General features: G+C 36.7%; 1 protein-coding gene across 3 annotated transcripts in view; it reads left to right on the forward strand.

Moving 5' to 3' along the window:
• TRIM33 (tripartite motif containing 33) overlaps window positions 1-26,608 on the forward strand; it is a 121,725-nt gene that overhangs the window by 66,291 nt on the left and 28,826 nt on the right. For all 3 annotated transcript variants that reach the window (XM_025872485.2, XM_025872486.2, XM_025872487.1), the window contains exons 5-9: window positions 18,568-18,684; window positions 21,406-21,520; window positions 23,599-23,745; window positions 24,255-24,372; window positions 25,758-26,032. In XM_025872485.2, the coding sequence (XP_025728270.1) occupies window positions 18,568-18,684; window positions 21,406-21,520; window positions 23,599-23,745; window positions 24,255-24,372; window positions 25,758-26,032 (772 nt within the window). The remainder of the gene's footprint in view (window positions 1-18,567; window positions 18,685-21,405; window positions 21,521-23,598; window positions 23,746-24,254; window positions 24,373-25,757; window positions 26,033-26,608) is intronic.

Below are 26,608 nucleotides of genomic sequence, written 5' to 3' on the forward strand. Positions count from 1 at the left end.
ACACACACACACACACACACACACACACACACACACACACACACACATATTTTTGGGGTGGGGAGAGCGTGCACGTAGGTAGAGGGGTGGAGCAGAAGAGAGAGAGAATCTTAAGCAAGCTCCCGCGGACCCCAATGTGGAGCTTGATCTCATGACCTTGAGATCATGACCCGGGCCAAAATCAAGAGTTGGACGCTTAACTTACTGAGCCACTCAGGTGCCTCTCTGCATCTTTTAAATGCAGAAAATGTAGTACCAACTTTAGAAGCTGGCTGTAGGGATTGAATGAGAATTTTACCTGTAAAGTGCTTAGCACAATAAGTACCCAGTATCAGTTTAGCTATTATTAGCTGTTATTACTAACATTGTAACCTATACATTTTCTTTTTTCTCTTTTTTAAAAAACATTTTATTGAAGTTGTTGGTGTTTATGTCTTTATTCTTTATGGCCTTGGAGGTTATTCTCAAAAAGGAAAACAGCTATAGAACTTTATGAAATTTTGTACAGTTTTGAACATTACATGGTTTCTCGCTCTACCATGGGGTTATTCCACCTCCCTCTATAATTCTGTTCACAGTAAATGAATAAAATAAGTATAGACTTAAAATCAAAATGAGAAAAGAGACACCAATGGATATTTCAGTGAATTTTTCAAAAGCTGGGAAATGGATTGAATATATGGTGGGTCCTGATGGTAATTGTCCTAGTAGAGTTGAATGAACTACAACCCAAGGGCAGGCAGAAAGGAGATATATAAAGGAAGCTATGTGATTTAATTCCTAGAAACCTATTTAGGATCAGGATTTAGAATTCATAGGTATAGAAGTTGGGCTTACTCTCTTTGGCGATATTAGGTCTAGATGGAGAGTGGGGATGAGGTACATGGCTGACATCAGGGAGGTTATATGTAAGTCTGCATTACACTGTGGGACCTTCACTTTCCCTGACTTGCTTCCAGAGTACCAGTAGTGACTTTTTTTTTTTTTTAATTATCCCTTGCTATCCTCCTCTCTGAAATTACAGAGGCCTTTTCATTCTCTGGAGAAAGTGATCAGAAAAGACCTCTAAATGTTGACATTGAGGGTTCATTTCTAATTAAGAAAACTCCCTTAAGTGAAGCCTACCATTTCATAAGTTCTGCTCTTACACATGACTCTAAGCAGGTTTTTTTAAAGTGTATTTAAATGTGAATGGATGAAAGGATCATCTGACATTTGAATAGAGCCACCCTCATGTGCCATATGCCATACATTGTGGGCTATGTTGAGAATTCTTAACTCTTCCCTCTCTTGTCTCCTTCAAATATAGAGAATGGAAAAGCTAAATATTTCCTTTCTCAGCATTCCTGGCATTTGGGTAGCTCTGATCCCTAGTTTATTCCCATAAAATATAAGTGGAATTCTGTTTAGTTTGTGACTTTTTTTTTTTTTTAAAGATTTTTATTTATTTATCTGACAGGGACACAGTGAGAGAGGGAACACAAGCAGGGGGAGTGGGAGAGGAAGAAGCAGGCTTCCCGCTAAGCAGGGAGCTGGATGCGGGGCTCGATCCCAGGACCCTGGGATCATGACCTGAGCCGAAGGCAGACGCCTAACAACTGAGCCACCCAGGCACCCCTTAGTTTGTGATTTTAAAAGGGACAAATGTTGCTGGTGTCAGCTTTTTCCCAGCTTTTTCCTTTCTTGAATAGGATGTGGTGCCTGGTACTGTCACACCATTATATGCTCATGAAGGTAAAGCCAAGATCATCTCAGATTGTGGCTTTGATGTTGATCAACTAACACCATTAGCTACATCTGGTCTTGTTATATGAGTCTTTATTAGTCACTACAGCTGTACACATTTCTGATTGATATAGCCACCCACATGAAAAAGACCAAGACACTGAATAAAAGGACCATGAAGGGCATAAGATAATATAGGAACAAAAGGAAATGTAAAATCAAACAAAATTATGACATCCTTAAAGATATGACAAGCTACTGGTCACAAAATAAGGATAGAGTCTTTGAAAAATAAATCATTAAAAGAAGAAAGAGCTGTTAGAAGCGTGATAGCTGAAATAAAAAATAGGTTTTGTAGATAAATTCTAGTTAGTCTCTTAGAAAATAGAGCAAAAAGAGAAAAGACAGATAAGAAAATTACAAGATACCAACAGCCAGCAATATGAATTATAGAAGAAGAAATGATCAGATAAGTAATACAAGAAACTCTCCTAAGAACCTAGAGTTGTCAGTCTGAAATGACCTATTTAGTGCCCAGTACATTGATTGTAAAAAAACGAAAGACCCACAAAAAAGTATATCTCACCATAAAATGACAGTATGCTATGGATTAAAATGAAGATCAGCAAAGTTTCCAAAGTAGGCGACATGTAATGAAATGGGAATCTAAATAGGATCTTTAAAAATAGCAATACCAGGAGACAGAAGATGCTGTCTTGATTTCAAAAGTTGGGAGCTGAGAGGGAAAGATTTTCAATAGTAGCTAAATTACTATTTTTTTCAAGATTTTTTTTTATTTTTAAGTAATCTACCCCCAAAGTGGGGCTCAAATTCACAACCCCAAGATCAAGAATCACTCCACTGACAGCCAGCCTGATGCCCCTTCTATAGCTAAATTATTAATGTGAGAGTGAGATGTAGACATTTTTCAGCATGCAAGGACTCAGAAACTGCCTCCCATGCACCTCTTTCTGGAGTGCTATTAGAGAATGTGATCCACAAAAATGTTAGTCAACCATGAAATAAATGGTGAATTGTGAATGAATTCTGGAATGCCCAGAATGACGTCTATACAGTAGGTAGTTTAACTGAAGCATTAGAGGGAGGATATCTCCAGGAGAAAAAAAAAAATGAAAAAACGGAACCACTTCTAATATATTTGGTATTGTTACAGGTCATTTAAAAAATAATATTGACAAATTTTTGATGTATCTGGTGGAAAATGAGATTCATTAGGGATTGGTAAATTAAAAGTTAAACAAAGGAGAACAGAGGGCATTCATTAATTCCAAAGGAAAAAGTTCTACAAAAAATAAAATTATTCTGATTACACTCCTTGGCTTATCATTGGACAGTATTTACGTAGTCATTTATTCAACAAATAATTGCATGCCTACTGAGTGCTAGGCATGGTATATTTCATTGAACAAATTAAACTCAGTGTCCACAAGGACCTAATTTTTATGAAGAGTCAAACAGTAAATATATCAGATGCTGATGGTTACAAAGAAAAATAAAGCTGGGAAGTCGGGACAGGGTATGTGGATGTGTGTTTTTATTTTAAATAGGGTAGTTTCACAAGGTTTCCATGATGAGGTAGACTTTGAGTAGAGACTGAAGGAAGATGGGAGCAACCCTGCTTAAACTTGGCAAGCCAGGGGAGCATGTTTCAGATAGAGAAAGCAACTGGCAAGGGCCAGAGATAGTAGCATACTTGACTTCACTGAGGAGCTACATAGTCTGAATGGAATGAACCAGGGGAAGATTGGTATCAGATGAGGTCAGAGGGGCAGAAAGGGCCAACTTACTGAGTGCTTTGTAGGCCATTATAAGAATGCTGGGTTTTAGTCTAAAGCTTTTGAGTAGTGAAATGATTTGAGTATTGTTTTAAAATAATATTGCTGGGGCGCCTGGGTGGCTCAGTTGTTAAGCGTCTGCCTTCGGCTCAGGTCATGATCCCAGGATCCTGGGATCAAGTCCCGCATCGGGCTCCCTGCTCTGCGGGAAGCCTGCTTCTCCCTCTTCTACTCCCCCTGCTTGTGTTCCTTCTCTCGCTGTGTCTCTCTCTTTCAAATAAATAAAATCTTAAAAAAAATAAAATAAAATGATATTGCTGTCTGTAGTGAAGAGACATTAAAGGGGCACAAAGAATTAGGAGATTAGTTAGGAGGCTGTTTTCAGTAATTTACACAAGATAGTGGTGGTGTAGACTGAGTGCTAACATTGGAGATAGTAAGATGTGATCAAATTCTACACATAGTTTGAATTTGGATTTGATGCCTGAAACTGGGATGTATGGATTTGCTGATGTATGAGTTGTATGAGTTAGAGGGGTATCACTAACACCAAGATTTTTGGCTTTCAGCTTACTAAGAGTAAGTGAAAGGATAGGATTGAATTTACTAATGTGGAGAAGACCATAGGAAGACATGGTTTGTTAGGTGTTTCTAGGGAATTGGTAGTCAAGTTTTGGCCATATTAAATTTGAGATCTTAAAATAGTATAAACACCAACTACTTTAATGATAAAATTAGATTGGGCATGATAAAAGTAAGGGAGATGGTATTATAAATGTTGAATTCTCCACTATCTAAAATTGATAAAACTCTGGGGCACCTGGCTGGCTCAGTTGGTAGAGTATGTGACTCTTGATCTCAAGGTTATAAGTTCGAGTCCCACATTGGGTGTAGTGATTACTTAAAAAATAAAATCTTAAAAAAAAAAGTAATCACAGATCTGTACCTCTGAAACAAATAATACATTATATGTTAAAAAAAGAAGAAGAAAAAGAAGATAGCAGGAGGGGAAGAATGAAGGGGGGAAATCTGAGGGGGAGACGAACCAGGAGAGACTGTGGACTCTGAGAAACAAACTGAGGGTTCTAGAGGGGAGGGGGTGGGGGGATGGGTTAGCCTGGTGATGGGTGTTAAAGAGGGCACTCTCTGCATGGAGCACTGGGTGTTACACGCAAACAATCATGGAACATTACATCAAAAACTAATGATGTAATATATGGTGATTAACATAGCATAATAAAAAGAAAAAAAGAAAAAAATCATTTGAGATGATAAAAGGTAAAAAAAAAAAAAAAGTAAAATTGATTAAAACTATTTAGGCCTATCATTTTAGAAGACATCCCATAGATCTGTCCCCATCCTCACAGGAGAGAGTTTCCTCACATTTACTGCGCCTTCTCAGGTCTCCTCTGTTCCGTGAATTCTCAGGATGGGGCAAGATGGAACTTACACATTTGGAGGAGTGAGTTTGTTTCTCCTGAAATGTGGGTCATGAGTAAAATTGCAGGTCCTTTTTTTTGTGTGTGTGAGTAAAGCGATAGAAGTTTATTATGTGAAGATACAGAAAAAGCTCTTAAGAGTGAGAGGGATCCCACAGATTCTAAGACCACACAATTCTGACTCTTCTTCCTTTATGTGGGGTGAAGATGTGGTTGACTTGATAGAATTTCTTCTCCTTTAACAGATTATAAGAGGAAGCCCCAGGCCCCACCCTTCTTTACCAATGGTGGTAAAGAAGGGTGGGGCCTGGGGCTCCATCGTTATTTGCTTTAAATTTACTAGGACTAACATTACCGTGTTCTTTATCCCTGTTTGTCACCTGAGAAAAGTCCCACATTCCTAGGTTTCCCTCATCTGCCATAATTTAATTCCCGTAAGGCTCTGCATATGACAATTATGTCTCTCTGCCACTTTGTTCTTTGGGATTCGTGGTTTGTCATCAGTAGGATCTCTTTATCTTCAGTCTCTTTTTAAATCCTTTTCTGTGGCTTCTCTGCTGTAGTGGAAACAGAGCTCCAGGACACCGCTTCCCCTGCAGCCCTCTTAATTGGTGGCTGTTTTTTCTTTGATATTTCATGTATCACTGGACCTGGAGATACATAGCTATTCTCGTTGTTATTTTTAGACCATTCTTCCTCCTCCCTCCCTAAAAATCTCTAAACTTTAATCTTACGTTATCATTCCTATTCCTCATTGGTGCTATAATATAAAAACCCATGGGTCATTCAACTTCATCCCTTAAACAGTTTCTAACTCAGAGGTCATCTGTAGATACTACTGTTGTCTTAATTCCTGGCAGTTTTGATCCTTCAGACATTCTAGTCTTTGTGTTCTTTGAACTTCTTTCTAAAGTTTGCCAGTCACATCCATAATTGTATTCTAGACCTTGGCATTTCTAATAATTATATTCAATTTCACGCATTCCTCTCTGTGACCACATCTCATCATTCTAGCTCATTCTGCTTAGTGTCAGACTTCCAGTTTTTCACCATTCAGTGACTTTTATTATAATCCATTGATAGTACTATTTTTTTTTTCCCACTTTATCTCAGTCCTTTATGTTTTCACTTAACCCTTTTCCAGTTTAACTTCAGGCTAATCATTTTCACTCCCTCACATTTAGCTTTGACTCCTGAATCCCACTTGGTTGAGGTCTCTAGGTAAAACCACAGTCTTGATTAAACCCAGCTTTCCTTCCATCATGCTTTGCTTATGCAGCTGAACATCATGACACCAACTGGTCTTATTCTCAGTTCATGACCACTTACCTCAAATAGACTCTTAATGTTACCTGGCAGTCATACTGTGCATTAACGCTGTTTCCTGTCAACATTTCATTGTTCATCCTCACTCCCAGATATTGGCAATGCTTCCTACTTCATTGAGAAAACTGAAGCAATACAAAGAGAACTTCTGCAGACTTCCTTTCCCACATCTACTTGTCTACCAAGCAGTTGCACCCACATTTTTCATTTCTCTGTTATCTTAGTTGAATTCTCTTCCTCTATGAAGCCAGTTTCTCTCCTTATACACTTAGATTCCATCTCATCTCATACAGCCAGGGAAATTGCTTCAGCAGTTTGGCTTTCTCTGCTGATGTCAGTTTTTCACTCTAGCATTTATTCCCACCAGTATTTTAATATTCTATTTTTTCTTCCATCTTTAAAAAATGAAAGAAAATGTAAAACTTCTCTTTAATCCACTTTCCCAGCGGGCAGCTGTCCCCGTTCCTCTTTGCAGCAAAATATTTTGAAAGGATTACTTATAATCATGATCTCCTAATTTCTCCTGTCCCATGCTCTCTGTCAACATTTTACCAACATTGTTCTTTTCAAGGTCACCAGTAACCATTGCATTACTAAATCTAGAGGTCATTACTTGGTCATCATCTTAATACTTGACACATCAGCAACATTTGACATAGTTGATCATCCCCTTAATACATGTTATTTACTTGGCTACCAAGAGACCACATTCTTTTAGTTTTCCTCCTACCACACTGATTACTTCTCAGTTTCATTTGCTCATTTTCCTCCATCTCTTAATGTTGGATGTGCCAGGCATTACTTCATTATCTGCAGCTACAGATTTATGGCTTTAAATACCATCCATATGCTGATGATGTCCAAATTTCTATTTCTAGCTCAGTACTCTTCTCCTGAACTTTCAGATTTGTCTATTCTATAAACTGTAACATCTCTTCTTGAGTGTCTGCTTTCTCAAATATAATGTATCCAAAATAGAACTGATCACTTCAAATCTTTTTCACTGGCAGCCTTGCCCTATCTCAGTTTGTGGCAGTTGCATTTTTGCCACTGCATAAGCCAGAAATCTTGGCACTATCATTGATTCCACTGTTTTCTCATACCCGAACTCAAAATTATTAGAACATCTTTTTGGGGGTGCCTGGGTGGCTCAGTTAAGCAGCTGCCTTTGGCTCAGGTCACGATCCCAGCGTCCTGGGATCTAGCCCCGCATCAGGCTCTGTGCTCAGTGGGGCGAGCCTGCTTCTCCCTCTCCCTCTGCCTGCCTGTCTACCTTCTTGTGATCGCTCTCTCTCTCTCTGTCAAATGAATAAATAAAATCTTTAAAAAAAAAAAAAGCCATCTTTTTGGTTCCCTTTTCAAAATCTATCCCTGAATCTCAAAATTTCTTACTGTCTCATTGCTGTTAGCTCCATTGCTACCAGACTGGTCTCAGACACCATCATTTCTGGCCTGGATGACTGCAGTCGTCTCCAAAGTCATCCCTGTGCTTGTAATACTGCCCTCCTTCAGTTTATTCTTAATTACTAGAACAGTCTCATGTCAGACTCACTCCTTGCTCAAAACCTGCAGTGGCTCTCCACTTTTGTCAGAGTAAAAGTCAGATTCCTTATAGTGGCCTATATGCTCATATTTCATCTACTACTGCTTTCCCCCCTCAGTCTGGCTTTTGTTGTTTCTAAAACATGGCAGAGATGCTACCGCCTCCCTGTTTTCTCTATCTGGGACACTGTTGGTCCACTTATTTGCATACCGAACTTCCATTTATCCGTCAAGTCTGCTTAAATGTAACTGTCAACAAGATCTACTTTGATCACTGTATTTAAAATTGCAATTTGTCCCTTTACCCCTAATTCTCCTTATTCTGTTTCAGGTTTTTTTTTTTTTTTATTGCACTTATCCCTTTCTAAATATGTTCTTAATTTACAAACTTATTTTTTGTGTTCTTCTCATTAGAATATAAGCTTCATGAAGATAGGCATTTGTTTTATTCATGATGTCTGAAGAGCCTAGACTGGTATTTGACACACATTTAGACATTTCATCTATTCAGCAAATACTTATTAATTTAGATATAGGAAAAAAAGAGGTGGTAGACCTGCCTGAATATAGGAGTTATCAGTTATATCTGTGTATTTTCATAGAAATCAGTTTTTAATTGTGTAAGTAGTTGAGGGCTGCTTCTTCTGTTTCTTAATTGGAGGCCGTTGCTCTTTCTTTTTAATATTTAAGTAATTTCTACACCCAACGTGGGGTTTGAACTCAAGACCCCGAGATCAAGAGTCACATGCTCCTCCAACTGAACCAGCCAGGTCCTAGCTTTTTTAATTGGAATGTTTAATTCCATCCTGTCTGTCTGTCTGTCTGTCTGTCTATCTATCTATCTATCTATCTATCTATCTATCTAAAGAGTTTATTTATTTGACACACAGAGAACATAAGCAGGGGGAGAGACATAGGGGGAGGGAGAAGCAGATTCCCCACTGAGCAGGGAGCCCAGTGTGGTGCTCGATCCTTGGACCCTGGGATCATGACCTGAGTGGAAGGCAGGTGCTTAACTGACTGAGCCACCCAGGCACCCTAATCCCATTACACTTAATGTAATTATTGATATGGTTAAGTTTAAGTTTACCATTTAGTTTTGTTTTTTATTTTTCTGTTTTTTTTTTCCTCTGCCATGTTTCAAGTTAATAAAACTGTTTTTGGTATTTGATTAATTTTACATCCGCTTTTAGCTTTTTTAAGCTCTAATTCTATTATTTTTTAAAAAATATTTTATTAGAGAGAGAGCGAGTGAGTATAAGGGGGTGAGGGAGAAAGGGAGAAGCAGACACCCCACTGAGCAGGGAGCCTGACAGGGTGCTCAATCCCAGGACCCCAGAGTCATGACCTGAGCTGAAGGCAGACAGCCAACCATTTGAGCCACCCAGGCACCCTGTATTCTATCATTATTATTGTTATTATCTTTTTTTTTTTTAAAGATTTTATTTATTTGAGAGGGCGAGAATGAGAGAGAAAAAGCACATAAGAAGCGGGAGGGTCAGAGGAAGAAGCAGACTCCTTGCTGAGCAGGGAGCCCGGTGCGGGACTCAATCCCTGGGCTCCAGGATCATGACCTAAGCCGAAGGCAGTCGCTTAACAAACTGAGCCACCCAGGCGCCTCTAATTCTATTACTTTTAATGATTGCTCTAGGGCTAATGATATGCAGTTTTAACTTAAAGCCTTCTTAAAGTATTGTAGTATTTCCTACTTTATGAATACAAAAGGATGATTCAGTTTATCAAACCCTCATTCCTTTATACTAATGCCATATCATTTATTCATACATATCTTATAAATCTTACATTACAATGCCTTCTTTAAAAAAATAGCTGTCTTTGGGGCACCTGGGTGTCTTGGCTCAGGTCATGATCTCCGGGTTGTGGGATCAGCCCCATATTGGGCTCTGTGCTATGCACGGAGCCTGCTTGGGATTCTCTCTTTCCCTCTCCTTCTGGCCCCTGCCGTGTGTACACACTATCCTCCCCCCCTCCCCCATAAAAGCTGTCTTTTAAGGAAATTATGAGAAGGAAAAACAAAATCCTAGTTTTTAAAAATATTTTTCCATTTATTGCCATTTCTGTTTCTCTTTATATCTTCCTGTTTATATGAGTTAACCATATTTTATTATTTTCCCTTGTCCTGAAGAATATCCTTCAGCATTTCTTGTTTTGCAGGTTTGCTGTAGTTAATCTTCTCAGCTTATGTTCATCAGAAAATCCTCAGTTTAGAAGGATGTTTGCACTAGTTACAGAATTCTGGATTGACAGTGTTTTCTTTCAACATTTTTAGTTGTATTACCTTGTATTCTGGCCTCCTTTGTTTTTAATGGTATCATTCATATTGTTCTTACCCGAATGTTTGGTGCTTCTCAGGCTGCTTTCAAGAGTGTGTGTTTCTGTGGTCTTCACCATTTGACTATTATGTTTTAAGGTGTATATTTCATTCTGTTTATCCTGTATGTGGTTCACGGACGTTCTTTAATTATAAGTTTATGGTTTTCATCAAATTTGGGAACGTGGCCATTATTTCCTTAAACACCCCCCCCCATTATTTCTGTCTTCTGAAACTCCCAATTATATGTTGTTTTTGTCACACAGGTCCCTGAGGCTTGGATCATTTTCCTTTAATCTATTCTCTCTTTTCCAGACTTTATAACTTTCCATTTGTGTTCATTTTCACTAATGCTTCAACCATTTCCATTTGCTGCCAAACCCATGTAGTGAATTATTTCAATTATTGCACTTTCCTAGAATTTCCATTTCTCTTTCTGTAGTTTAATTTCTCTGCTCAGATTTTCTGTTCACTCACTAAAAGATGTTTTCATGTAAATTTTGAACAAATACACAATAACCTATTTAAAGTCTTTGCTAAATAGAATATCTGAACCATCTTGGTGTTAGTTTCTACTGAACTGTTTTTCTTTATTTTCTTGAAGTTATATTCTGTTGTTGGGTTTTGTTTTGTTTTGTTTTTACTTTTTACTTAAAAAATTTTTTTTCCCTGTTTCTTTGATGCCTGGTGATTTTTGTTTTGTTTTGTTTTTAAAGATTTTATTTATGGGGCGCCTGGGTGGCTCAGTTGGTTAAGCGACTGCCTTCGGCTCAGGTCATGATCCTGGAGTCCCGGGATCGAGTCCCGCATTGGGCTCCCTGCTCAGCGGGGAGTCTGCTTCTCCCTCTGACCCTCTTCCCTCTCGTGCTCTCTATCTCTCAAATAAATAAATCTTTAAAAAAAAAAGATTTTATTTATTCATTTGAGACAGAGACAGAGAGAGAGAGTACATGAGCAGGGGGAGAGGCAGAGGGAGAGGGAGAAGCAGGCTCCCCGCTGAGTCAGGAGCCTGATGTGGGACTTGATCCCAGCACACTGGGACCACGACCTGAGCAGAAGGCAGACGCTCAACCATTTGAGCCACCCAGGTGCTCCCAACACCTAGTGATTTTTGAATTCATGTTTGGATGTTGTGGATGTCACATTATAGAAACTAGATTCTTTTATTTTCCTTTGTAGACTGTTGATTGTTGTTCTGTCGGGGGGTTAAATTACTGGCTGATCACCTTGATCTTGGGTAAGCTTGGTTTTCTGCTTTTTCAGGGAGGATCTATGGAAAGCCCAATGTATTTCCCCAGCCTCTCTAACTTGGTTGGACTCAACTTCTGAATTCTGTTTCCTGGAAGATCTTGAGAGGGCTTGGTTTTAGGCTTTTTTAGGACAGGATAGGCCTAGGATAAAATTTGTTCCAAGTATAGTTTTTTCTTTTAAGGTGTGGCTTTCTGGTTTCTCAGATAGGTATCTGGGGAGATGGACAAAGTCTTTTCCCCCACTAGCTCAGTTGGAATTCTGTTTCCTGGAACTGCTTGACCTCTAGTTTCTCTGTTCTACCGTCAACTTCATAGCAACTGCTCTCTGTTAAGCCTTGTGTAATCTCATTCTGTACATATACAGCCCAGATTTTGGCTGATGACTTGTGAGGAGTTCATTGATTCTATGTCTGAGGTTTTGTGTATAGTGGCATTTGTAGATTTTTAGGATCATTATGGTTTAAAAGAGTGTACTTAAAATATAATGCCAGACATTTTTGTTAAAGAGCAAGATAGTTTATAATGGAAGTCACTTGAATGGAGCTGTATAAGTGAAATTTCTCTAAAATATTTTCCTGAGAAATAACTTCTCTTGTGTTAGGCTTTTATATTGAAAAATGGATAGATGGGTGGATAGATGGATAAATAAGCTTTAGAGCAGATATTTTTCTTTTCAATCCTAGATGTAGACCTACCTAGAGAGCTCTAAAAAAACACTGATGTTGGGGTGCCTGGGTGGCTCAGTCGTTAAGCATCTGCCTTCGGCTCAGGTCATGATCCCAGGGTCCTGGGATCGAGCCCCACATCGGGCTCCTGCTCCACAGGAAGCTTGCTTCTCCTCTCCCATTCTCCCTGCTTGTGTTCCCTCTCTCGCTGTGTCTCTTTGTCAAATAAATAAATAAAAAATCTTTTAAAAAAAAAATACTGATGCCTTAGTCCTACTCCAGACTGGTTAAATAAGAATTTTAAATTACATCCTGGGTATCAAAATTTTTTATGTATGTTACAAATACTGGCAAATCACCCCAGGTGGTTTTTGTTATTCAGTGAAGTTTGATAACCTCTACTTAGGAAGAACCTTTGCCAAACCCATTATTTTTCTGTAAATTCTTGCAAAGTTCCCGAAGACTTTCAGATAAAATCCAAATTGCCGGTAAAAATGACATGTAAATTCATATGTACCATCAGTTTTCTCAGGGAGCAAATTTCAGGTTCAGAGCTATGGTGACAAATCAAGATTTTCTGTCCAAGTATATTGTTTGCTTGCTTGCCTGCCTGCCTGCCTGCCTGCCTTCCTTTCCTTCTTTCCTTCTTTTGTAGTAGGCTCCACGCCCAGTGTGGAGCCCAGTGAGGGGCTTGAACTCATGACCCTGAGATCAAGGCCTGAGCTGAGATCAAGAGTTGGACTCTTAACCAACTAAGCTACCCAGGTGCCGCCAAGCATATTGTTTTCATGTGGTACATTTATTGTGAGAAAAAGCAGCTTGTTTCAGTATTTGTATTCATTTAGCTCTTTTTGTTCATTAGATATTTGAGGGCTCACCATGTACCAGGTACCATGCTAGGTGATGACTATACAATAATAAAAACAACTGAGACTGTCCTTGCTATCTTGGAGTCTATATGAGTCTTGAGATTGAATATATGGTTCAGTTGTAGTTCACTTGAGTGATTAACTCCAAAATAGAGTTAATTCCTTTTGGTTTTGCTTAAAAAAAAGTTGTTAATTTTAGTACTATAGTTTGTGTGCCTGTCAGATTATCTGAGGAACTCATAAGTCTCAGGTTCACTTACCCAGCAGAATGAATGCTTATGACTAGGAAAAGAATTGGGCTTGGCTAAGAGCTTGAATGACAGGAATATCAGGAGAGAAGATTTGAGAAAGAAACATTCAGAGTAATCAGTTATCCATTTGGCAAAGGGACAGATTGGTTGAGATGTGTGTTGGCAAAAATGTTAATTGGTAAATTCTTACAAAAGTAAAAACTCTATTGGTTGGTCATTTTCCTTTGCAGCAATGCAGACATGCCTCTGATCATTTTATGATTCATCTATGATTTCTGCATGGCTGGTTCTGATCTTTGAGATCTCAGTACAAACTCTTCAAGAACCTTTTCTGGGTTTCTGATCTAGATTTTTTTTTCCACTTGTGTTTTCTCTGTCACATAACTCTAGTTAAATTTTTGTTTTCTCCTCAGAATGTAAGGAAATGAAGAAGACGATGACCGTATTTTGTTTTGTTTACTGTGGTATCCCTACCTTTTTTTTTTTTTCTTTAAGATTTTATTTCTTTATTTGACAGAAAGAGACACAGCAAGAGAGAGAACATAAGCAGGGGGAGTGGGAGAGGGAGAAGCAGGCTCCCGCCAAGCAGGGAGCCCGATGTGGGGCTCAATCCCAGGACCCTGGGATCATGACCTAAGGCAGATGCTTAACGACTGAGCCACTCAGGCACCCCGTATCCCTACCCTTTGAATACTTCCTGGTAAATAGAAGAATTCATTGCATATCACTAATGACTGCATACTTTTAAAAGTTTTAAAATCACAAGACAGTATCATATATATACAGAGAAGTACCTAAAAGTACAGTGTAAGGAGTGATTAAACAGGGAGTCTGCTTGAGATTCTCCTCCTCTCCCCCCACTCACACATGTGCTCTCTCTCTCTCTAAAGATCTTAAAAAAATACTGATACTTAAAAAAGATACTGAGTCAGAATTCTTATATACTAGCTAAAAAGTGCATATTCAGTTTCGTTATAAACTAAGATGATGGGGTGCCTGGGTGGCTCAGTCGTTAAGGGTCTGCCTTCGACTCAGGTCATGATCCCAGGGTCCTGGGATCGAGCCCCGCATCGGGCTCCCTGCTCTGCTGGAAGCCTGCTTCTCCCTCTCCCACTCCCCCTGCTTGTGTTCCTTCTCTCACTGTGTCTCTCTCTGTCAAATAAATAAATAAAATCTTAAAAAAAAAAAAAAGCCCTTATTCATTTCCCAGTCTTCTGACAACCATGTTTTCAAAAATTTCTTAGCAAACTGCATTAAATAATTTCTCAATAATAAAAAACATATAATCATGATGATAATTTCTGTTCTAAACTACATAACCAGTGGTTTATATATTATCCTGAGTTTCTATGATTCTAATCAAAAGCACAGAAAGTCTGGGCACCTGGGTGGCTCAGTTGGTTAAGCGACTGCTTTTGGCTCAGGTCATGAACCTGGAGTCCCAGGATTCAGTCCCACATTGGGCTTCCTGCTCGGTGGGGAGTCTGCTTCTCCCTCTCAACCGCTCCCCCTGCCTTGTGGTCTCTCTCTCTCAAGAGAGAGAGAAAAAAATTTAAAAAATAATTTTAATTTAAATTTTTAATTTAATTTAAAAAAAAATTTAAAAATAAAATACCCACATCTTAAAAAAAAATCTTAAAAAAAAAAAAAAGCACAGAAAGTCTTACCTAGCCTGCCTATTCTAACTAAATCTTGGGCATCTGTAATTTTTACCTACACATTTTGAAATACTGAATATAACTCACTGTGAGTTGAAGCCCAGGTTAAGAATCACTTCTACTTCATATAAAAGATTAACAGCTAAGAGAAGGCTTTCGTGTGTTTACATATTAATCAAAATTATATTTTATTATTTTATTTTTTTAAAAGATTTTATTTATTTGGCATGGGACCATGACCTGAGCCGAAGGCATACGCTTAACGATTGAGCCACCCAGGCGCCCCTCAAAATTATATTTTAAAAAAAGATTTATTTATTTATTTTGGAGAGACCTAGAGAGAGAGAGAGAGAGAGAGAGAGAGAGAGCATGTAGAGGGGAGGGGCTGAAGGAGAGGGAGAGAGAAATTCTTAAGTAGACTCCCCACTGAGTTCAGAGCCTGACTTGGGGCTCCAACCCAGGAACCTGAGATCATGACCTCGGCCAAAATCTAGAGTTGGGACGCTTAACCAACTGAAACACTCAGACGCCCCTAATGGAAATTATACTTAATCCATTTATTGGTTATTCTTTTTTCTCCCCATTTCTGAAGTATTTCTTTTTTTTCTTTTGTTTTTTAAAGATTTTATTTGTTTATTTGACGAGAGAGACACAGTGAGAGCAGGAACACAAGCAGAAGGTGTGGGAGAGGGAGAAGCAGGCTTCCCTCTGAGCAGGGAGCCCCATGAGGGGCTTGATCCCAGGACCCTGGGATCATGACCTGAGCCGAAGGCAGATGCTTAACGATTGAGCCACCCAGGAGCCCCTGAAGTATTTCAACAATAATTTTGATTTGCTAAAAATGAAAATGCAGAGTTAGTTATTCTGTTAGCTAGGAGAATCAGAAGTTGTAGCCAAAACTACTTCCATGTTGCTTTTTTGTTGTTCAAGATCCAGTTAGTATTTTTCTTCTAATTATATAATTGAAATTAATCAAGTGAACAGAGACAAATCTGAGTATCACTTTTCATTCAGTTCCTTAATGGTTCACTATTATTTGTTATCTGAATGCAACTTAAGCAAAATGTGCAAGTCTTTTTAGCATCTCATATTTCTCTACTTTTCTGGTTTTGCTCTCTTTTCCTTAGCCTTGAAAAGGACAGATCGCTTCAGAACTATGAACTAATATACATTCAGATTTTTTTTCCCCCCAGTGGGAGAGCTTACCTTCCTCCCAAGTTTATTCCGAGTACTCTTACTCATCCTTAAACATCCAGCTCAAATGTTAACTCCTGTATAAGGGGAGGAAAGAACACATACTTAAATGTAGGTATATCATAGTGTGTTTGCTTAGTACTTGTTCACATAAATCAAGAAGATATTTCTAGAAACAGGATTCTGAAACCCTTATTTTGAGGTGAGAAGAGAAATAAATTTGTACAGGGTTAAATTTTATGAATTAAAATTTTGTGAATTATGATACTAGTTGACCTTTCTACCAAGTGCTTTTCTATTTACTGACATAATCAAACTCTGTCAAAAGTTCTTTTCTTCATCTCAATTTAAAGCTCATTGAGTCACAAATGGTAACTTGTTAGCATGGTAATCTCATATTCCTACTTCATTTGTACAGATTTAACAAAGTAAAATTTTATTTTTGACATAGAGAAATTGTGGTATATGGAATAAATCAGATGTTTTTCAATAAAAGAATGAAATGAAACTATCTTTGGGTTACCTATCTATCTGACAGTAGATAGTTTTAATTAATTTTGATAGTTTTAATTTAAAATTAAAATACCCACATCTTTTTTTGCTGTTTAATATCTTAAACGATAAAGTGTTATTAGACTTTACATACAGGGTTTGGGTTTTGTTTTTTTGTTTTGTTTTGCTTTAAAAATGAATTCTTAAGAATCGTAAAGTGGCCAATTTTATTAAGTATGGTTTACTACAATAAAATTCTTAAAAGCAATGCACAAAATAAAAACCTCAGTTGCTGAATGTTCTGTTATACCAGTCCTCATATTGCCATACATTTTGCCTTCTACTGCCCTCCATTTTTCCTTTACCTCTTGAACCTGAGCACTAAGTGAACTTTTCCTTCATCTTACCAAACTTTCCTCAGCATTCACAACTTTTTAACCTTTTCTTCTAAATTTACCTTAAACGAGACTTTCACTGAAGACACAGACATGTAGATGCTCATAGTCTTCCTCTTCATCTCAATTTCTGCCTTTAGTGATTTCAGTATCCACATAGACAGTTGTAACTTTATCAGTATCTTGAGCTCATTTCCAGTGACCTTCTCTTGACTGTGCCTTAGCTAGGCATTTAATTTTTAGGGCATACCATAGACCTTAAATTAACTGGAGCGTGTAAACTCCCAAATTACCAAAGGTGCTGATCTCTCTGACAGAGTCCCTTGTTCAAGCTTGTTTGTGCAGCTATGTAAGCTAGTGTTATATTCTGATACCTTATCTGAGCTACTGTCATAGAGTTCTAGCTGGTCATCCTGTTCTTTCTTCTTCGGATTTATCTTTTATATTTCTGTCTGACGATTTTCCTGGAACATAAATCTGATTATTACATCTTGGTTAGAATTTTTCAAGGGCTTCTCATTACTAAGAAGGTAAAATCCAAACATTAGCATGGCATACCCAGCCTTTCACAGGCTGATTCTGGATTTTATTAATTATTATCTCATATTTTGACCTTTGCCTGGCTTTCTTTGGCTAAATTGAAGTCTTTGTAGTTCCCTAAATATGCCTCTGTATGTAGCATATGATAATACTATTCTGACTTCACTGTGAAGCTTTCCTTGGTATTAAGGCTGTGTTCTTGTTGCAGACTATATGTATCTCCATTATAGTTTTTATCACAGTATGGTATCATTTCATATGTGTACCTATTTATTACAAGAATATGAACAATAATGGATTTTTTTTACTCATGTATCCCTAACATACAGAAGAATCCCAAAAATATTTGTTGACTTAATGAACAATTTACACAAAGGAACTAAAACTAGGAAAGAAAACCATTCTACCCTCCTAGTAGCCAAAGAACTGTAGTCTTTACTCTCAAGTGTAAATTTTCACACAATAATATTAGGAAGTAATAAACACCACTCACATTGACAAAGTTAAAATAAAACTGGTGTTGGTGATTTTTTAATTGGTTCAAGTCTTAGAAAAATTTGATTAGTAGGGAGCGCTGAAATACTGTTTCAGATGGTGATTGTAAAGACAAGGTAAAGAAAAGTCAGATATAAAATTGCACATACATTCTATATACTTGTATTTTGGAATACGGAATAAAAAGGCTAAGGAGTATATATTACAGTGGTAGTAGTGGTTTTATGATGTTAAAACTACGGGTAGTTCCCCACTTTTGAAAGTATTTTCTGTAATGTTATATTTTATGATTTAAAACGTATACAACTTATTCCAATATTTGGATTTTAAAAAAAATGTAATTCTGAATCAAAATTCTGATGTAAGAGCACTTGAATAGTTTTTAATTTTTTTTAGTCTTATAAAATGGCTTCTCAGGCTTGGCTCAGAAGGAAAGGGATTGGTAGTTAAAAGTTGCTGTTGAGGTAAGGTATGTGAGGACAGCATAGAATGTCCATCATTTAAGTAAGGTCTTACATTTGAGTCATGTAGCAATTCATTTTCATAATTTTAATGGTAAATTTTCCATTCTAAGTGTAGTTTTTGTTTTTGTTCTAAGATACCAGTTTTTGGAAGAAGCTTTTCAAAACCAGAAAGGTGCAATTGAGAATCTACTGGCTAAGCTTCTTGAGAAGAAGAATTATGTTCATTTTGCAGCTACTCAGGTGCAGAATAGGTAAGTGTGTTGCCTTAAAACCATAATTTCACTTTAAGAATTAATAGCACAGTAGGTCCAGTTTACATATGTTTTCCTTCTATATTATATTAAGCATATATAGAAAACATTTTTGGAAGGGTAAATCATGTAAGTTTGAATTTGGATAATAATATTTGTTAAGATTTAATTCACCAAAATTTTGAATACTTTTAAGATACGTCTTTGACTATTTTATAATCAACAAAACTCTAGACTCTGTAAAGCCTTAAATAACTGTGGAAAAAGCAATTAATACGTAGAGAGTTGAATTACAAATTTTAACTATGTGGAAGACATAGTATAGAGGAGAGGATATGAAGAATGGTGGTTAAATTTACCTCCCCATCTGTAAAACAAGAATTAAAAATACTACTTCTCTTAATAGTGTTATTATAAGATGAATGTACAGCACAGTTTGTGGCACATAGCAGACCCTCAGATTTTAACTGTTGCTGTTTATCAATAATACCATCAGTATTTAAACATTTTATTCAGGTTCATTTCTAAATGAACTAAATTTATTGATAAGGCAAGTTGGAATAGGTTCCATAAAGAGTACATTAACAAGGTGGGGACTCAGTGTAGAAAGATGAACACTTGGAGCTGGCATAATTAAAATCTGTATATTCCTGAAGGTGTGACTAGGGTTAATAAGTATTTATTTTTCAGTTTCACAAATATTGAGACTTTTAGGTACTTCTAGAATGTTGAAGTTAATTTATGATGATTAAAATGATTAAAAATGACAGTAGATACTCAAAAGTATTAAATAGATGAATGAATGAATAGTACATTATATATTAGACCATAAGGTGGTAGAACTTTCATCTTAACTTTCATCTTCTGAAGTGATACCAAAAGAAAACAAAGGCTATTCTGAAGTTATAGATGTAACAATGCAGTTGACCCTTGAACAACATGGATTTGAACTGTGGGGCCACTTATATATTTTTTCAATAAATACAACATTTTCTTTTCTCTAGCTAACTTGATTGTTAAGAATATAGTATGTGATACATATAACATGAAACGTGTTAATCGGCTGTTTATGTTAGCAGGAAGGCTTCTGGTCAACAGTAGGCTACTAGCTAAGTTTTTGGGGAGTCAAAAGGTATACATGGATTTTTTACTGCATAGGGGTAGGTGCTCCTAACCCCGACTTTGCTCAAGGGTCAACTGTATATACCTACACTAATATATTACATAAACTATTCATGGATGGTTAATTGTTACGAAAATGTCAGGATGTTTTAGTGATACTGCTCTGTTGTGGGTGATATTGGAGAGGGTGGTAGCTACCATCTCATAAATAACAGATGAATGTCCTTTTCAGAAAAAGGATAGTGAGTTGATTCATATGGTGTCCCGTATTTTTGTACAAATATTTTGTACATATTTTATATATGTGTTTCTGAATCTGTGTAGAGAAGGAGAACAAGAAGTTTATGTGTTATAAAATTGCAGAGGGTTGGGGAGACTAATGATTTCATCTCCAGAAAGATTTTTTTTTTTAAAGTATTGAAATCTCCGATAATACTTCCCTTTAGGCACATTCTTTAATGACCTATCTCCATTTTTTAATGTACATTGATTTCTTTCTTCACAATTGAACATATAGTAGACGTGCTTAAATCTAATGAGAATCTGACTATGGCTAACTGTTCTCTGCTTTTAGCATGCTTAATGATTTTAGTCTTTGGCTGAATCATTTTAAGTTGGAACCTTACATTATCAATAGTAATTAGCACTCTTATTTTTTAAAAAGACATCTTCTACTCACTTTAATAAGATAAGAACAGAATTGAATAAAATTTTCAAATAAGTGCCCAAACATGTGCTGATGTATAGGCAAAGGAGGGAAAATTACATTATAATTACTCAGATTAAAGTTACTCAAATTTGAATTGGGCAAATAAAAGACATTTTAGAGGTTGAAAATATGGATAATAATTTCTAAAGAAGTAGAATGTAAAAGTTGAAGGCTGCTTTCTTTGATTGTTGAACATTTTACATATTTATATTGGTGGGACCCCCCCCTCCGAAATAGGTATCAGCTATTTCATATCTGCAACCAAAACTTTTCATTGCCAAAATGGGAGCTTATACCTATTCTAAAACGTCTGACAACTCTTTTACAAAATGGATTGAAGTTGTTTTATACCCTTAATTCTGTACAGTAGGAAAACTGTTTTGAGAAGAAGCTAGGGAAGGGGGGGGCGTGTATCAGAACCCACATTTGAAGTGGTTAAGTTGTAAGAGAAAATAAATGCTTCTAAGCTTAATTCCTGTTATTTCAACAGATAATTACTGTTTGCAACATTCATTGTTCTTTTGCACATGTTCTTGATAAGTGTTAAGTAGATCCAAGGTGCCAGATTTGACACTAGCCAACAAATGTTGATGTCAGATGTTTATATATCACATTCAGGTCATAGGAACTAAAGGAGATTTCCATCTAGACTAATAAACTAGCCTTTATGAACTTAATTTAAAATTACTAAATATTCCGTTCTTTGTATAAATAACTTGTTTGGACCAAATTGAGTGCTCAGGTCTACCGAAACATAAATTGTACATTTTGACAAAGGTTTAATTTTAATTACTCGCTTTAAGTGCCCAGTTGGATGAATTTCTGTAACAGTTGATGATTCAGAGACATAGGATAAGTTGATAACCTAATGATGCATTTCTCTTATTCAGGATAAAAGAAGTAAATGAGACTAACAAACGAGTAGAACAGGAAATTAAAGTGGCCATTTTCACCCTTATCAATGAAATTAATAAGAAAGGAAAATCTCTCTTACAGCAGCTAGAGGTACGGTTCAAAGCCAAAATAAAACAAAAACTGCTTCTATTGCTCTTTAGCTGTTTTTAATGTTTATTGAAAGCTCTTTTAGATTGGTTGGGGGGGCCTGGAAGTAAAGAAAGTTAAAAACATTTTTTTATTTCATTTTCTATTGGAAAATAGAGCTTTATTGAGTTAGTTAATTTGCAGCCCAATTTAATAATACTGATTTTAGCTGTATAAATTAGGAGATAATGTTGTCCTCTTAGGAATGAAAGAATTATTACTAAAATGTTATATAAACTAAGACAAAGCCAACCTGCTACATCCTCCCCACCCCCCAAGATAGGCCCTCAATTTAACTATTAACATGTGAATGTATATTGGGAGTCTGCTTGAGTCCTTTGTGTGTTTCACTTTATTTTAAAAATATTCCATAGTTTTGCTAAAAATGCTCATTTTGAAATTTATAAACTTTAAACTTACTGATAATTTTGTTGTATTTTTTGTTGCATATTTTGAGATTAATATGTAGATATAAATTTCTAGATAAGAATCAGTCAATTTGTGAAATCCAAATTAAGTTTTAAACAAAGAGTCGCCTCTACTGACCACTGCTATGTTCATTGGTTTTCAAGATTTGGTGCTCTTTAGTAGGCTTAGATGATATGGGGTTGCGTTTTCTGCACCATTAAATGGTAGCAATTTAAACTATGTAATTGATTTTTTAACTTCCATTACTATTAACCTCACATTTTCCACAGTTTTTTTTCTGTTCCAGTCCTTCATAGAACATTGTAGAAATATTAGAGACATAGTTACATACAAATGAAAGAAATGATGTTGGCAGTGCTATTTCTGAATTTAGTCTTTTGAAATACATCTTTTTATTGAGACACAGTTGTGAGATTAAAAGTACTCTTGCACATACTTTTAAAAGTTGGAGGTCTCTTTCTTGTCGTACATCCAGCTGATGCATTTAATTCTACTAGATTTTTGTTTTCAAAAGGACTGTGTGAATGGAGAGCACTGAGCAGCAACTATTTTTGATAACCTTTTAAGTTACTGCAAATACATTTTTAACTATAGTCTAAAATAATGTTAAACAGTTTCAAGAATTTTTGAATGAAAAGATGCATCTTAATACTAAAATATACAAAAATACGAAATGATAAATCTGCCACATATTCCTAATATGCTGAATTTAAACGATAGATGTTTTCTAGTGTAAAATGTTCTTAAACTTTGTAAAACAGAAGTTTTCCTAAGCTTTGGTGATTTCCAGGGAAGTTGTGAATCAAGCTTCTATCAGTTGAATACTTTTATCCCCTGTTTTACATTACAAAATGAGCAACTTGTTTTCTTAGGAAAAAATCTGTCCAATAAATCAAGTTGAGGCATTAAGAAAAATGGTTAAGTACCAAGTAGATAGGTTGTTTGGCATGCCAAATGTTAAAGTGTATAGGACATCACCTATATTGCTTCTAGGAGTTTTAGTTCCCAGATAGTTTAATTTTCCTTTGCAACATTTCCCCCAAAATTGGTCCTTCAACTCTTACTGACTTCCTTGTTCTTTTATGAACTTTTGTCATTTTAAAAAAAGTTTCCCTAACTCTGCTCTTAGAACTTTGGAATTTACGTTTCTCATTTTGTCTAAAGTATTTAAAGGAAGAGATTTTAACTCTAGCCTCATGCTGCACCAGTAGGTGGCACTGGCAACACAAAATTTTCTTTGGTCTGAAAAGTAGAGTTGAGTATATCATATTTCTAAAGGTCAGCTCATTATGCCGTAGATTCTGTGTATTGGATCAGCCTAATAATAGATACTGCTTTTAATAAAAATATTTTTATCTTCTGAAGGAAAAGAGAGACATCAACTAACATTAATTTCTATATATGGAATGTCCCTTGTTAGCTTAGGGAACTTAAGTTTTAGTTCCGCTTTTGTTAGTGACTTTTCTTTTGATCAGAGACTCATTAAATAATGAGGTGCTTGCCAACTTATCCTAATTTTAAAAAGTAATGTAGGTATTGTGTTCATTTGCAATAAAAATTGTGAGTTGAATTTTTCATATAGAATTCGTCATTGAATTCTTGTTCTGTTTCAGAATGTTACAAAAGAAAGACAGATGAAGTTACTGCAGCAGCAGAACGACATCACGGGCCTCTCCCGGCAGGTGAAGCATGTTATGAACTTTACAAACTGGGCAATTGCAAGTGGCAGCAGCACAGCACTACTGTACAGCAAGCGACTGGTGAGACACATACATAGTATAGTATATTTATGGTCTCTAAGTGGACTTTATTGAGATACTTACATTCAGTGAATTGCACTTGGGTAAAGTATTAGATTTTGTATTTTTGCAAGTGTAACCACCGCCACGTTAAGATACAGAAAATTTCTGTCACCCACAAAAGTGTCCTTGTTCCCCTCTGCTCCTGACCCTAGGCAACCATAGTCTGATTTCTTTCACTTTCTGGAATCGCATACGAATGGAATCATACAGTATTTACTGTCCTGAAGATACCTAGTATCGTAATGTACCTAGTAGTTTATCACCATCATAATGTAGTTTTATCACCAGAAATGTCAGAAGTTCAAGCATGTGCATTTGATTGCTAATATAGATAGCCTTTTAAACACATACTGTCTCATCTGAGATTGATTTGTGGGGCTACATGAGCTTTTTATGTCTTTATCATGTATGTTTTCTCAAGTGATACTTATAATTTTTAAGACTAATGTGAATTTTTTCCCTTTAAGATTACTTTTCAATTGCGCCATATTTTGAAAGCACGGTGTGATCCTGTGCCTGCTGCTAATGGAGCAATTCGTTTCCATTGTGATCCCACCTTCTGGGCAAAGAATGTAGTCAATTTAGGTGAGAAATAATTAGTTTTATGAATGTAACTGGGTTCACTGAATTAGGAGGAGAAAACATCTAAAGCAAATTTTAGAGACTTGAAACTTCACTCTAACATGTAAACTTCTTGGAAAATATGTTCCTCATTGGGAACTTGAGCTGTGTTCATGACATCTTTAAGAATGTTGAGAATCTCCTATGTGTAGATTTTAAAAATGTGTGTCATTGCTAACTTTTCCCCATCTTTTAAAATTAATAATGACTGTTTCATGTCAAAAACTTATTAGCAAATGGGGTTTCATTCTCTGGAAGAATTTATTAGATGCTTAGTAGTTTGTATATAAATTGTACCAAATTGTCCACTAGAGGAGGACCTCCAGGATGCTGATGTGTCTGAAAGTCATGTACTGAGGAATGTTTGAAAGATAAGAGTAGCTCTTTTCCACACGGAAGAGAAATGGACTTCACTCTAGTTACTCCACAGTGTGGACCTGCGGACCACAGGTGAAAGTTACAGGGAGACAGACAAACAGCTCAATTCACAACAAAGGCCAAAAACTTCCCGACAGTTAGAACTGTCTACAGATGAGTAAACTCACTTTCAAAATAGTCAGATCCTCACCATTGGAAGTTGTAAAAGCAGAGGTGGATGGCTTTCTGTAAAAAAATAATCTTTGTGTGTATTAAAATTTGGTTATAGCCTTAGATCAGGCATTGGCAAACGGTGTGTGGCATGGTGGCTGAGTTTGTTTTTTACATTTTAAAGGGTTGTAAAAACAAATGAAAAAAAAGAATATATGATAGATCTTATGTGGCCTGCAAAGCCTAAAATATCTGACCCATTAAAGGAAAGGTTTGCCGACTCTGCCTTATATCAAACCTTCCTAAAATTTGCTTTCTATTCCTAGAAAACACTGGGCTCAGTAAGAAGCAAGGAAAATTGTCATTTTTAGCGACATAAGTGGTTAAAACGTTCCATGTTTCCACAGACAGTTTTGGAGCAGTGTCCTACTCTGCCCTGCAGACTTTGGCAATTCAGAGGCAGATGACATCAGCATTAGCAATCTTAGGTATCCTTGAGTCTGTCCGGGAGAATTGATTTTGACTATGTGGGCCGCCTCTGATAATATCTCTTTCAGATCTTTAATTTTCTGTGCATTTGTGTAAATAAAGAAAAAGGGCAGGTAATATATTATTCTGACACCTCAAAAGTCAGTTTTTTGGCTTTGGACTATGTTTCTGATCTTCATTATCTTTAAACCTAGCTCCCATCTCTGCTGTACTGTCAGAAGCTTTTGGTGCTGATAGTTGTCAAAGGAAAGAGGAAAAGATAGTGACTAATCCACAAAGTAGATGATATAATCATTTATATGCAAATTATTCTCATTTTTTAAATCCTTCAGGTAATCTAGTAATAGAGAGTAAACCAGCTCCTGGTTATACTCCTAATGTTGTAGTTGGGCAAGTTCCTCCAGGGACAAACCACATTAGTAAAACCCCTGGACAGATTAACTTAGCACAGCTTCGACTCCAGCACATGCAACAACAAGTGTATGCACAGAAACATCAGCAGTTGCAACAGATGAGAATGCAGCAACCACCTGCACCTGTATCAACAACAACAACAACAACACAGCAGCACCCTAGGCAAGCAGCCCCACAGATGTTACAGCAACAGGTGAGTATTACTACGTCATGACATTATTGACAAATTATGAAGGCCTCAGGATTACACTCTGTCCTGTATGGATGAATTATACATTTCAGCGTTACTAGCAGGGACAAAGCTCAAAAGTTAGAATTTAAATATTTGCTCTGGGTTTGGCAGGGATTTGGGGGAGATGTGAGGAAGGGTATTAAATAAATACTTAGCATGGGAAATAAAATTAATTCACTAGTACTATGGAGGAGCACAGGATTATTTTATCCCTCCATACCAGATATTTTTTTGTTTTCCACATGTGGTTTTGGGCCAGAGGGACAGATAGTTTTTGTCTAGGATCTGATAAGTTCTTATTTATTTATTTATTTATTTAATTTATTTATTTAAGAAGAGGGTGGGGGAGAGGAAATCTGGAGCAGACTCCACACTGAGTGCAGAGCCCCACACAGGGCTTGATCCCACGACCCTGAGATCACAACCTGAACCGAAATGAAGAGTCGGACACTTAACCGACTGAACCACCTAGGCGCCCTAATCTGATAAGTTCTTTAGGCATTTGTTCAAATCATTTCCATCCCTGTATCTCTCCTG

Source organism: Callorhinus ursinus, unplaced genomic scaffold, assembly GCF_003265705.2.
Source record: "Callorhinus ursinus isolate GAN/ISIS: 27379988/994484 unplaced genomic scaffold, GSC_fseal_2.0 scaffold9, whole genome shotgun sequence".
NCBI lineage: Eukaryota > Metazoa > Chordata > Mammalia > Carnivora > Otariidae > Callorhinus > Callorhinus ursinus.